The 11,596-nt window shown below is 36.2% G+C and overlaps 2 protein-coding genes across 2 annotated transcripts; one reads left to right on the top strand and one right to left on the bottom strand.

The window, feature by feature from the left end:
* Positions 1-842: 842 nt before the first annotated feature.
* LOC113279212 lies at positions 843-1,742 on the bottom strand. The gene is made up of 2 exons (XM_026527914.1): positions 1,726-1,742; positions 843-1,515 (listed from the first exon to the last, which is right to left on the bottom strand). Exons 1-2 carry the CDS (start codon positions 1,740-1,742, stop codon positions 843-845), a joined length of 690 nt encoding a protein of 229 aa, XP_026383699.1.
* Positions 1,743-5,244: 3,502 nt separating this feature from the next.
* Positions 5,245-10,513, top strand: LOC113281981 (serine/threonine-protein phosphatase 2A 65 kDa regulatory subunit A beta isoform-like). The gene is made up of 13 exons (XM_026530895.1): positions 5,245-5,600; positions 5,803-6,219; positions 7,200-7,446; positions 7,545-7,657; positions 7,880-7,959; positions 8,163-8,304; positions 8,421-8,501; positions 8,748-8,852; positions 9,133-9,315; positions 9,399-9,491; positions 9,741-9,880; positions 10,027-10,093; positions 10,191-10,513. Exons 2-13 carry the CDS (start codon positions 5,827-5,829, stop codon positions 10,308-10,310), a joined length of 1,764 nt encoding a protein of 587 aa, XP_026386680.1. The 5' UTR covers positions 5,245-5,600; positions 5,803-5,826; the 3' UTR covers positions 10,311-10,513.
* The last annotated feature ends 1,083 nt before the right edge of the window (positions 10,514-11,596 follow it).

Below are 11,596 nucleotides of genomic sequence, written 5' to 3' on the forward strand. Positions count from 1 at the left end.
AGCAAACATTTTTTGCATCATTTCAACAATCCCCCATACTTGGTGAGACTTGACTCTTCCTTGATTAAGAATAACCCCCAAATACTTATCAGGGAATGAAGATAATTCCATCTGCATTTGCTCTGCAATATTGTTTTGTCTTGAAATTGATACACCCCCCACAAAGCATTTTCTTTTAGCTTTATTGACTCCCTGACCTAATGAATTTTGATATTTGAATAACAAATCAGTTAAGCACTCTAAAGTCTTTTTGTGGCCATTATAGAAGATAAAAATATCATCTGCAAACATCAAATGAGTTGGTTGGCATCCACCCCTATTCACCATTGGCTGAATTTTACCCATTTGCACCAATTTTGAAATATTTCTACTTAAAACCTCCTCTACTAGGACAAACATGATTGGTGATAGAGGATCACCTTGTCTCAATCCTCTCCCTACTCCAAAGAAGCCACAAGGTCCACCATTTATAAGAACAAAACTTCTTGCAGACTCAATTTTTTTTTTGAGCCATTGAATACCAATTTCAAAGAAACCAAATCTTCTCAAAACTTCAAACAAAAATCTCCAGCTCAATGAGTCATATCCTTGTGTAATATCAATTTTAAGCCTAACATTGCCTCCCCTTCTTTTAACATTTAGCTCATTCACAAGTTCAGATGCTAAAACAATTTTTTCATGAATATTACTTCCTTTGATAAATGCACCTTGTTGTATAGAAACCATTCTGCCAGTCACAATACTAATTCTGGCAGTAATGATTCTTGTTATAATTTTGAAATTGAAGTTGGCTAAGCCAATAGGTCTGAAATTTTATGCTCTTTTGGATCCTTGAACTTTTGTCAAGAGGAATAAGAAATTAGAATTAAAGCCTTTTGGTATGAATCTGTTTGTCCAGCAGTATTGTATGGCTTCCAGCCTTCCACTAACTCAGTCCCCACCATTGTCCATGCAAATCCATAAAAACTACCAGGGAATCCATGTGGCCCAGGAGCACTGTTTGCACCCATTCCAAAAACTGCATCCTTAATTTCCATTTGACTAGGAATAGCATCTAGAAAAAAATTATCCTCATCAGTTAAATTTTTTGGTATAGCCTCAAATAACTCTTCCAAAAACTCCACTTGCTTCTCTTCAAATTTCTTCTTATAATAAGTCACAATAGTATCAACAATTTGGTCTTGAGTGGTAAATAGATTGCCATTTGCATTCTCCAATTCATTTATATTATTCTGTGCTTTTCTAATTCTTAAGTTTGCATAGAAAAAAGCAGTGTTTGCTCCACCCTCCTGCACCCACTTTACTCTTGATTTACTTCTCATTAACTCATTATACTGCTGAGCAGGCAGTTCATGCATCCCCCTTGCAGTTACTAATTTATCTAATAGAACAATGTTCTCAGGATCATCTTCTGATTCCAATGAAGCAGCAAGAACAACCTCCTCTGTGGTTTTAACTTTGATTCTTAGATCACCAAAAACCTCCCAATTCCATTTCTTAAGAATAAACTTCAACCTTTTCAATTTACTGATATAAAAAATGTTGGATTTCCTTCACAATCCTCCTCCCATGACTCATGTATAACATTTAAAAAATCAGGATGAGTGGTCCAAACTGATTGGTATCTAAAAGGAATGTTTTTTGGTTTGGCACTTTGAGTAACCCCTCCCAATAATGCTTCATGATCTGAAGTGCCTCTAACTCCCACTTTGTAACTCCAAGTACCAAATTTTTCCAGCCATTTTAAATTGTAAAAAGCTTTATCCAAGTCACGCAGTATTCTCTTCTTCCCCACTCTGTTATTGCACCATGAGAATTTAATTCAAGTTCTAGGTGCTTGAATTAGATTGCATGACTCCAAACAATCTCTGAAATCTTGCATTGCTACTCTAAGAGGAGGTCTTCCACATTTCTTTTCTTCACAAGATAGTACCACATTAAAATCTCCTAAAATCATCCAAGGTAGATTCCTTTCATTTATATTTAAAATCTCTTCCCATAAAATTCTTCTATCAACTGTAAGGAAAGCATCATGAATGCCAGTAACTAAAATATCTTCAACTTGAACTGTGATGGCCTGTCTTGTAGAAGAAATTACTGAAGGAACAGATAAAGAAGAATGCCGAAATAACCAAATATAACCCTTCACCGAATCACTTGAATTATGAATAATCATCTGACACATCACATGTAGCTTCAACTGTTTGACATCTTCACTTCAGGTTCTGCTACCCATAAAAGAGAAGAGCTGAATTGTTGTACTAAACTCCTAAGTTTGTCTTTGGCTTGAGTTCTTCTCAAACCTTTGACATTCCAGTAAGCTACTCTCATAGATAAATTGAAGTTTGAGAAGTATTAGAACTCCCCACACCACTATTATTATTAACTGAAATATATGTTTGTTTTCTAGTAACAACATTAGGAACAACTTTCTGTACTTAACCTTTTGGAGGTTTACCAATAATTTTAGAGAAATTTTGTTCCTGTTTTCCAACAACTTCAATTAAAGCATTAAATTTACTTGAAGATGCAAAATTCTTACCCCCTGCTACTTCTGTTGTATGAATATTTAATTTCCTTGCCTTAGGAGCCTTGCCAAATACATCTTTCCATTCTCCATTATCCTTGGCATCATTAATATTTGATAGAACTTAAGCAGTAATTTTCTCAACTGATTCTTCAACTGTTATTGGAGTGACAGGATGTATAGATGGAATGCTATTACCCACTTCCAATAATTTCTCAACAGGCAAACAAGGAAAATCTTGAGTAGAATCCAAATCACCAGTAAAACCAGCTGTATCTGTTATAGAGTTCTCATTTTGTCCACATATTGGAACCATTGTACCATTGTCTTTTCCATCCTGTGCTATATGTTCTTCTAACTGTGAGCTATTGTCTTGCAGAGGAGGTGGACAGATATCAAAACCCATAGAAGCTTGCTGTGTATTTTTCTTAGGGGTATATCTCCATTGTTGTTGAGAGCTTTGTGGTTTTTTCTTCTGAAATTGTTCTCTTCTCTTGCTTCTACATTCCGAAACATAATGCCCAATCATTTTGCAATGGTTACAGAACTTAGGAACTTTTGGAACTCTAACCTCTTGTTCAAACTTCCCATATTTAGTTTCAATCCAAACTTTGTTAGGAATTGCCTTAGCTAAATCAATTCAACCAAAATGCTAGCATAATACCCAACTTATTTTTTCAAAGTTGTTTCATCAACCCTTATTGGTCTTCCAATTGCACTCCCGATTGTCATAAGAATGTTATCCTTCCAACACTCAATGCATAAGCCTGGAAATACTACCCATACAAAAGCAGATGAAGTTTTTTCAATTCTGGTTTAAAATCACGTTCCCAGTATCTGAGCCTTAAAACTTGAGATTCAACCTCCCAAAAACCTTCATAAATATGTTTCATATCCTCACCATTTTCTAATTTGATAATAAAGAAACCTCTGCCAATTGGAATGATTTGACAACTACCCTTAAGCTTCCATTGATTTCTTAAGTTTACTTCAGCAACTGCTAATTTTAATTTTACCAAATCCAATCTACCAATTAAGCTGAACTTCCACTCCTATAAACTTCTATCAATCACCACATCAGAAATAAAAACTGTAGTAGAAACATTTGGTGGAATAAAAGTATTTTCAGATCTGAGATTTCTTGCCATCTCAAAATCCGACTGAAACTTTGAATTTTCCGACATATTTAATTCAGATTTCCATACTAAAAGCAATCATTATAGAGTATTTGAATCACCTGAAGAACTAATGAGTATCAATTTATCAGAATCTCACCTGAATTAATGCGATTGACTTACTGCAAAACTAAGATCGAGAATTTTTTTTCCCCGATTCCGTCGCCGAGTTGCAGAGTGTGACTCGGTCGATTTCTTTTTCCTCAGGTTTCTCTAAAAGAAAAACTCATGAGCTATTGAGTTGATGTTTCACTATATACTTAAATAAAACAAATTGCATTATAGCAATTGATATTATATTATATTTTTATTTTTGATAACGTATGACAAGTTTGTGCCACTACGATTTCTCATACCTCCTGGAGGGCCTTCGATTTCGTTCAATCTTTCTTACAACCATCTACAGACGTGATGAACAAAGATTACATAATTCGGTATTGAATTTAGGCATATTACTTCTTTTATGGAAGCATCATATCTTCTCGGAGTGTATCCAACAAAATGGTGATAAACCATTAGAAGATTTCCATTCCCCCGTCGATTTATATATATTTGGTCCAGAGTTTTGTTTTCGATTTTATTCGGTTCATAATTATTGTACTAATCATGTATTTTGATTCATGGATGTAATTGAATATTATGTAATTATATTTTATTAATTATTGAAGTTTGGAGCTTTCATACTCCTCTTTCCTTCAAAATAAAAATAAAAATAAAATAAAATAAATATAAGTGTGCACTTTGTTAGAAAAGAAACAACAAATTACATGACAAAAGAGGCGAGAATACATAACCTTCAACATATGCCGACACATTTGAATAAGTCTGTCCAAAAATCTAGTATTTTATGTAATGATACGACTAATATTTCCGGTAGTGCTATTCAGCTCCATATTTTCCACCTCCCTACTCTCCTCCCTCCAATCTAAACCCCACATTTGGGAAACGGTGAACCCCATCTGTATCTGAATGTGATTCAAATCATAGATATGTGGTATAGATTGGAGGGAGCAGAGTAGGAAGGTGGAGAATAGGGAGATGAATAGCATTTCCCATAATATTTCCATCAAAAGAAAAAAAACTCTTTGCCGATGAATTTCTTTTCATATTAAAGGGGAAAAAAACAAAACTAGTCATAAAAACCCAAGGTGACCAAACATGTGGTACAAAAACCCCACTCAAATGTTGGGATCCATTAAAACTCCATCGTAAACAAAATTGATACAAAAACCCCAAATTTTTAAAAATTGATACAAAAACCCCAAACTTAAATGTTGGTTCCATCAAATTTTATTTTATTTTAAAATTTTATGAAACCAATATTTAAATTTGGGGTTTTTGTATTAATTTTGTTTTGATGGGGTTTTTATGTTATTTTTGTTTTGATGGGTTTTTTGTGAAAGGATGGTGATACTTCTGGAATTATAACTCGCACCGAAAAAAAATTCTTTTTTTTTTCTAATAGGAAATATCCGAAATTTCGATTAACTTAAATAGTGACCATACAATGTTTTTCTCTTATAAGAAAAATTACATCACTTGGCATATCATTGCCATTCCAAAACTCACAGGTCCTAGCCTTTTTTGCTAGATGATCAGCTACTCCATTGAGGTCTCTACCAACATGAGTACAAACCCAAGAGGTAAAATTCCCTCGGAATACATAATCCTAGCCGCTGTTTGAAATGGTCGATGATTGATTATTTAAGGTGAGTTTTTCTCGCACCCGTGGGTGAACAAAATCTGACTCGAGTTCAGATCTTCATTCATATAGTTCCAACGTAAGAGCTTTCTTCTTCTTTCTCTCGTCCTCCATTCTAATCAGATCCGTCTGAAGATAAACTTTAAACCGCATCGCAGATCAGAAAATTTCATTTTCAGAAAGCCATTAACACCAGGTCTGACTCAGTATTTCTCTCTCTCTAACCTTTCAAGTTCCATTTAATATATTGTTTATAAATTAGGGTTTCATAAATTTAAGGTTTCTCATAGATCTCAAGAATCTTCATTAATACTCTAACGAAAAACATTCTTAATTTTGACTCACGTTTCTTGATTTTGACTTACGTTTTATGATTTTGACCCAATTTTGATTTCCAGGTTTTTGTTTGAGAGAGAGATACAATGGCTACGATGGATGAGCCACTGTATCCAATAGCAATATTGATAGATGAGTTAAAAAACGAAGATATTCAGCTTAGGTTAAACTCGATACGTAGGCTATCAACCATTGCACGGGCATTAGGCGAAGAAAGAACGCGAAAAGAATTGATACCATTCCTTAGTGAAAATAATGATGATGATGATGAAGTGTTACTTGCAATGGCTGAAGAATTGGGTGTTTTTATACCGTATGTTGGTGGTATTGATTATGCAAATGTGTTGTTGCCACCATTGGAGACACTTTGTACTGTTGAAGAAACTTGTGTTAGGGACAAAGCTGTTGAGTCATTATGTCGAATTGGTGCTCAAATGAAGGAGTCTGACTTGGTCGATTCATTTGTTCCTCTTGTCAAGGTAAATTTTTTCGATTTTGTATTGAGTTTGTGCTATGTGTTTCATGGACTTGTCTGTATCATTTGGTAATAGTAGAATAGAGAACAAAACACGAAACTTAGTATAGAAATATCTTGGAAGGAGATAGTAATAGAAGGTCCGAAGTAGTAGTAACTATTCCGCTATTGGTTTTGTTGCATGGAAATTGGTTTTACCCTTGAACCCATGTCATTCTTGGAATGGGCGTAAATGGGTGTAGATGTTTATCCGGTTTTCTTGTTTAACAATTGCAAAGACGGTGAAGAGACATGAAGTGCTATAATTTATTGTAATATGAGTTCATTAGTTGTAGTTCACATTACCATCAATCCTTAAGCAACAATCCAAGAATACAAACCAGCTCAAATTCATAGTATAACTTGGTAAACTTGTACTGGTATCAATTTCAGAGATTAACATCTAAAAATGATCCATTGTTATCGGCATTTTCACAAACAGTTAAAAGACAAATATTTTTAAGTGCTAATGAAGAGAACTAAAACCAAACAAAATAAGAACATATACCCCATTCAAGAAAAAACATACGAACAACTAAGTTTTGCTGTTATTTCAAGGATGGTAATCGATCAACCAAAATGATTGATCTTAACATCTTCAATGAACTTGCAAGAGACTACTTTTCTTCAATCATGGTCTTGGGAATCCGGTATTACTATTTGAGCCGTTTGCACAATTATGGGTTTTTGCTCTTTTACGCAACTACCTATCTTTTTCCAGCGATAGTTATTAATAATATCTTGAATACTCGGTCATGTAGATCAGTGGGAGTTTGTTAGTTCATAAATATCTGTATTTTGGAGAGGCTCTCAGTACGGCTTATGTTTTAAATGGTGACCTTGCTTCATGTATGATGTCACAGTTAAATATTTTTCATCAAATGCATAGGTTATTTATCAAATCCCTCAGTGACTTCTTGAACTGATTATAATATCATATCTCAGAGACTGGCAGCTGGTGAGTGGTTTACAGCTAGGGTTTCATCATGTGGACTGTTTCACATTGCTTATCCCAGTGCCCCAGAGGTTATGAAGACAGAATTGAGGACTATATACAGTCAATTGTGTCAGGATGACATGCCTATGGTGCGAAGATCTGCCGCATCAAACTTGGGAAAGTTTGCTGCTACTGTTGAATCTGCCCATCTGAAGACAGATATCATGTCGATTTTCGATGATCTGACTCAGGATGGTATGTGAGCTTGTGCTATACATTGTAAGGTGTGATTTTATATTATATTGGCAAAGCAGAAAGTAATAAGGATTTGCTATACAATAACCCTTTTATAGATCAAGATTCTGTTCGGTTATTGGCCGTGGAGGGTTGTGCAGCACTTGGAAAGTTGTTGGAAGTGCAAGACTGTGTGACACATATCCTCCCCGTCGTCGTGAATTTCTCGCAGGTAAACCCATCTGATGCAACTGATTCTATCGTGCTCTTTCAGTCTTGGGGCGTTTTTTGGTATCCAGTTTTGTTGGGAAAAAATATATTTCCCTCGATGTATATTGTATACTTAGCTTTTGTTACATCCGAGGGTGTCAGAAATGTGTTTAATACGTTATTTAGACGTTGTTGATAGTATTATAGTTTATTATGCCTCTTATTTTATTCTTTTCTCGAGTAGGATAAATCTTGGCGTGTTCGTTACATGGTGGCAAATCAATTGTACGAGCTTTGTGAAGCTATGGGACCTGAGCCTACCAGGTATATGAAAGTGACTCCCTGTATTGATGGTTCTTCAAACTTGGCCAGTTCAAAGTTGTTTTCATAAAATGCCAATGGCACTTCTTTCATAAATGTGGTCATGCATATTTTGGCACATTAGAAGTTTAAGTACTTCCATATAGTGATTTTCCTCTTTACTACTCGCCGTATATCTTGACTGGTGGTAAATGTGATATTTCAAGGGTGGACTTGGTTCCTGCATACGTGCGTCTGCTTCGTGATAATGAGGCAGAAGTACGAATTGCAGCTGCTGGAAAAGTAACCAAGTTTTGCAGAATCTTGAACCCACAACTTGCAATTCAGCACATTCTTCCCTGTGTGAAGGTACGCATGCTTTGTTAATATTCCAGGTTTCATTAATGGTATGTGGTGTACCGGTGGTGCTTTCACATGTTTTTCATGATTGATGATTCATCATGAGTTGATATTACTTTTTGCAGGAGTTGTCTACAGACTCTTCTCAGCATGTGCGCTCTGCCTTGGCCTCAGTGATAATGGGAATGGCACCAGTCTTGGGGAAGGTGAGAAGTAAATGCACTAGTCAATCTAATAGAACATATCGTAGTTATTCATCTGCTAGAGCTTGTCTACGACTGGCACATGGAAAGGACATCGATTTTGTATAGTGCAAAGGCCCATATGCATTCAAAGTTTCTGTTCTTTCACATCATACTCATGTCTGGTCTGTTGATGAAGCTGCTATTCTACTGCTTCTTTGGGTGCCAGTAGTGCAGACTCTAATCAGTATCTGTGTTCAAAAATTTCAGGATGCAACGATTGAGCAACTTTTACCTATATTTCTTTCTTTACTGAAAGACGAATTCCCTGATGTTAGGCTCAATATCATCAGCAAGCTTGACCAAGTGAACCAGGTTTGCACTGCATTTTACAAAAGCAATTTTAAAACTAGTCTCAATCTGCTTATGGAGTGTGCTCTTAGATAAGCTTATTTTTATGCAGTCCTAGAATTTTAAATTTTTAACTTTTAAGTTGTTTCCACATGGCATCTAAACTCTACTTGAGACAGTTTTTTTAGTTGCTAATTCACCGATTAACCGTCAACAGTGCTTAGCTTTTGCATTAAAAGAACTAAGTTATAGGCAAGAAGTCGCATTTTATTCACTTGCTATTTTGCTTGTCTTGTCTTTGCAGGTGATTGGAATTGATCTATTGTCACAGTCGTTGTTACCTGCTATTGTTGAGCTAGCAGAGGATAGACATTGGAGAGTTAGACTTGCAATAATAGAGTACATACCTCTATTGGCAAGCCAATTGGGTGTTGGATTCTTTGATGACAAGCTAGGTGCTCTATGCATGCAGTGGCTGGAAGACAAGGTTAGCTTAGTCCATTTCGAGAATAAGCAACTAACACATATGCAGTACAAATAAAATTAACCAGTGCTTATATCCTGTTGCAGGTGTATTCTATTCGAGATGCTGCTGCTAATAACTTGAAGCGCCTTGCAGAAGAGTTCGGCCCTGAATGGGCAATGCAGCACATAGTTCCACAGGTTTGATCTTAATCCTTGATATGTATTTCTTACTTAGTTTAGTATGTACAAGCCAGGCAAACAAAATTTTGCTTAAAGTTATTGACCTTGTTCGATTTTCACCCATATCTGTTCCTAATAAATTGGTAAAACATCGTAGAAGTGTTTGATGTCCTGTGGGTGACCATAATGCTATCAGACCACTCATTTACATGTTTGTGTTTGTTTCCTCGCTCTTGTTTATGTCTTAATGAGTTTGATTCTTACCAGGTACTCGAGATGATTAATAATCCACACTATTTGTACCGGATGACTATTTTACAAGCAATTTCTCTTCTAGCCCCTGTCATGGGGTCAGAAATTACATGCTCAAAGCTGCTTCCTATTGCAATCAATGCATCAAAAGATAGGTAAGCTATTAATTATGAGATGGAACAGAGGTTTAAGAACGCTTTTGCCTGTTGCCCTGCTCCTGGTCACAATATCAGATAAATGTTTACTCACATTTTGCGTGGAAAAATTTCTTGAATATTTCTGACAATGTCAAACTTCACAGAGTACCAAACATCAAATTCAACGTTGCGAAGGTCTTGCAGTCGCTCATTCCCATAGTTGATCAATCTGTAAGTGCTCATAATCTTTATCTTTTTATGTGATTGTAGTATCATTGTTGAATCCTTTTTCTATTGTTTATGCGATGGTGGTATTATTATCTTGCAGGTGGTCGAGCAGACAATACGTCCCTGCTTGGTTGAACTCGGTGAGGACCCTGATGTGGATGTCAGGTTTTTTGCCAGCCAAGCACTTCAAGCTAGTGATCAAGTCATGATGTCTAACTAAGCACACTTCTCACTCGATATATTAATATTTTCTGCTTTTGGTCCCTCTTTTCTTTTTCCCCTTCTTGTTTTTTTCCTCCTTTTTTCGTCATGTTTGTGTGCGTTAATATTTTCATATTTGTATGATTACTAACCTGTACGCACTTGTAATTAGCATCATTTGACGCTAAATGTTATATTAGATTTCCCAACAGTTCGTGTGCATTTCTCTTTTTGGAACATTAACATTGAAACTAGTATTGTTTGAGAGGGCTTATCTAATAAGTATCATTGAAGAGGTACAGCAGCAGTTCGCCTACTGAATTCGCAATGTCTCCCTAAAATACCCTTAAAAAATTAGTACAGTATTAAATATCAAACTGTGCTCGACAGTAAGCAATCCCTGATCTCCCGTCCAGATATCAAAATATCTCCTACCAGCTGAACTTTTGCTAGCTTGTAGTGTTCAGCTCAATGAATTCCCTTGAGCACGTAACATGTACAATTTTTTTCTTATTATCTAGTACTTTCTCAGCTCGCGAAACTCAACTGGTGTTTTTGATGCTGATGCTTAACTAATGTTTTAATGCGTGAAAAAGTCAATCCAACCTACATGTGGAAAGTTGAATTTTAAAGGCATTTTGTAAAATTGTGAAGGTTCCCTAAGAGCGACTGCAATGGTACGACTAAACTCAAAGATCAAAGACCAAAAAAAAAGACTAAATATGAGTTTAATCTGTATTGTGACGTTATGGGGAGAAGATCAAATTTGGTCGCGCGTAAAACAATTTTACGCATGAAGACGGGCGGAAGTATTAGTTACGTTTCATTTCTGCGCGGAATTATAAATTACGTTTCAAACGGGCGTAAATATAAATCACGTCTGTTATCGAGCGTAAATATAAATTACGTTTCGTATGGGGCGGAATCTTAAATTCCGCCCGTTGATCAGACGGATTCCAAATGACCGCTCGAAGAAACGTAAAAATAAATTCCGCCCGAGTTAAACACGGTCACACAGCACGTGTGAGATCAGACGGGCGAACATCTGGTGTCCGCGTGATGAATTGTACGGACGGACATCTGCTGTCCGCGTGATGAATTTTCCATGCGTAAAATATTTTTACGCCTGAGACGGGCGTATCCAAAATTTCCGCCCATTAGGTTTTCATTAGGGCGTACTCTTCCTGTCCGTCTGATGAAATTGGGCGTACTCTTAAGCAACCGCCCCTTCCACCAATACCGCCTCTCCTTCCCAACCACAACCCATCTCTTCTACACGAGCCTTCTTCTTCTCAGTTCATATTC

The sequence above is a fragment of the Papaver somniferum genome, chromosome 5 (genome assembly GCF_003573695.1).
Source record: "Papaver somniferum cultivar HN1 chromosome 5, ASM357369v1, whole genome shotgun sequence".
In the NCBI taxonomy this organism is placed as follows: domain Eukaryota; kingdom Viridiplantae; phylum Streptophyta; class Magnoliopsida; order Ranunculales; family Papaveraceae; genus Papaver; species Papaver somniferum.

What these genes read in the sequence shown, in the direction of transcription:
- LOC113281981 (XM_026530895.1), top strand. Translation starts at nt 5,827, where the DNA reads ATGGCTACGATGGATGAGCCACTGTATCCAATAGCAATATTGATAGAT. An exon ending in AGCTTGACCAAGTGAACCAG is followed by an intron (nt 8,853 to 9,132) that starts GTTTGCACTGCA and finishes TTGTCTTTGCAG; the next exon opens with GTGATTGGAATTGATCTATT. An exon ending in ATCAATGCATCAAAAGATAG is followed by an intron (nt 9,881 to 10,026) that starts GTAAGCTATTAA and finishes CAAACTTCACAG; the next exon opens with AGTACCAAACATCAAATTCA.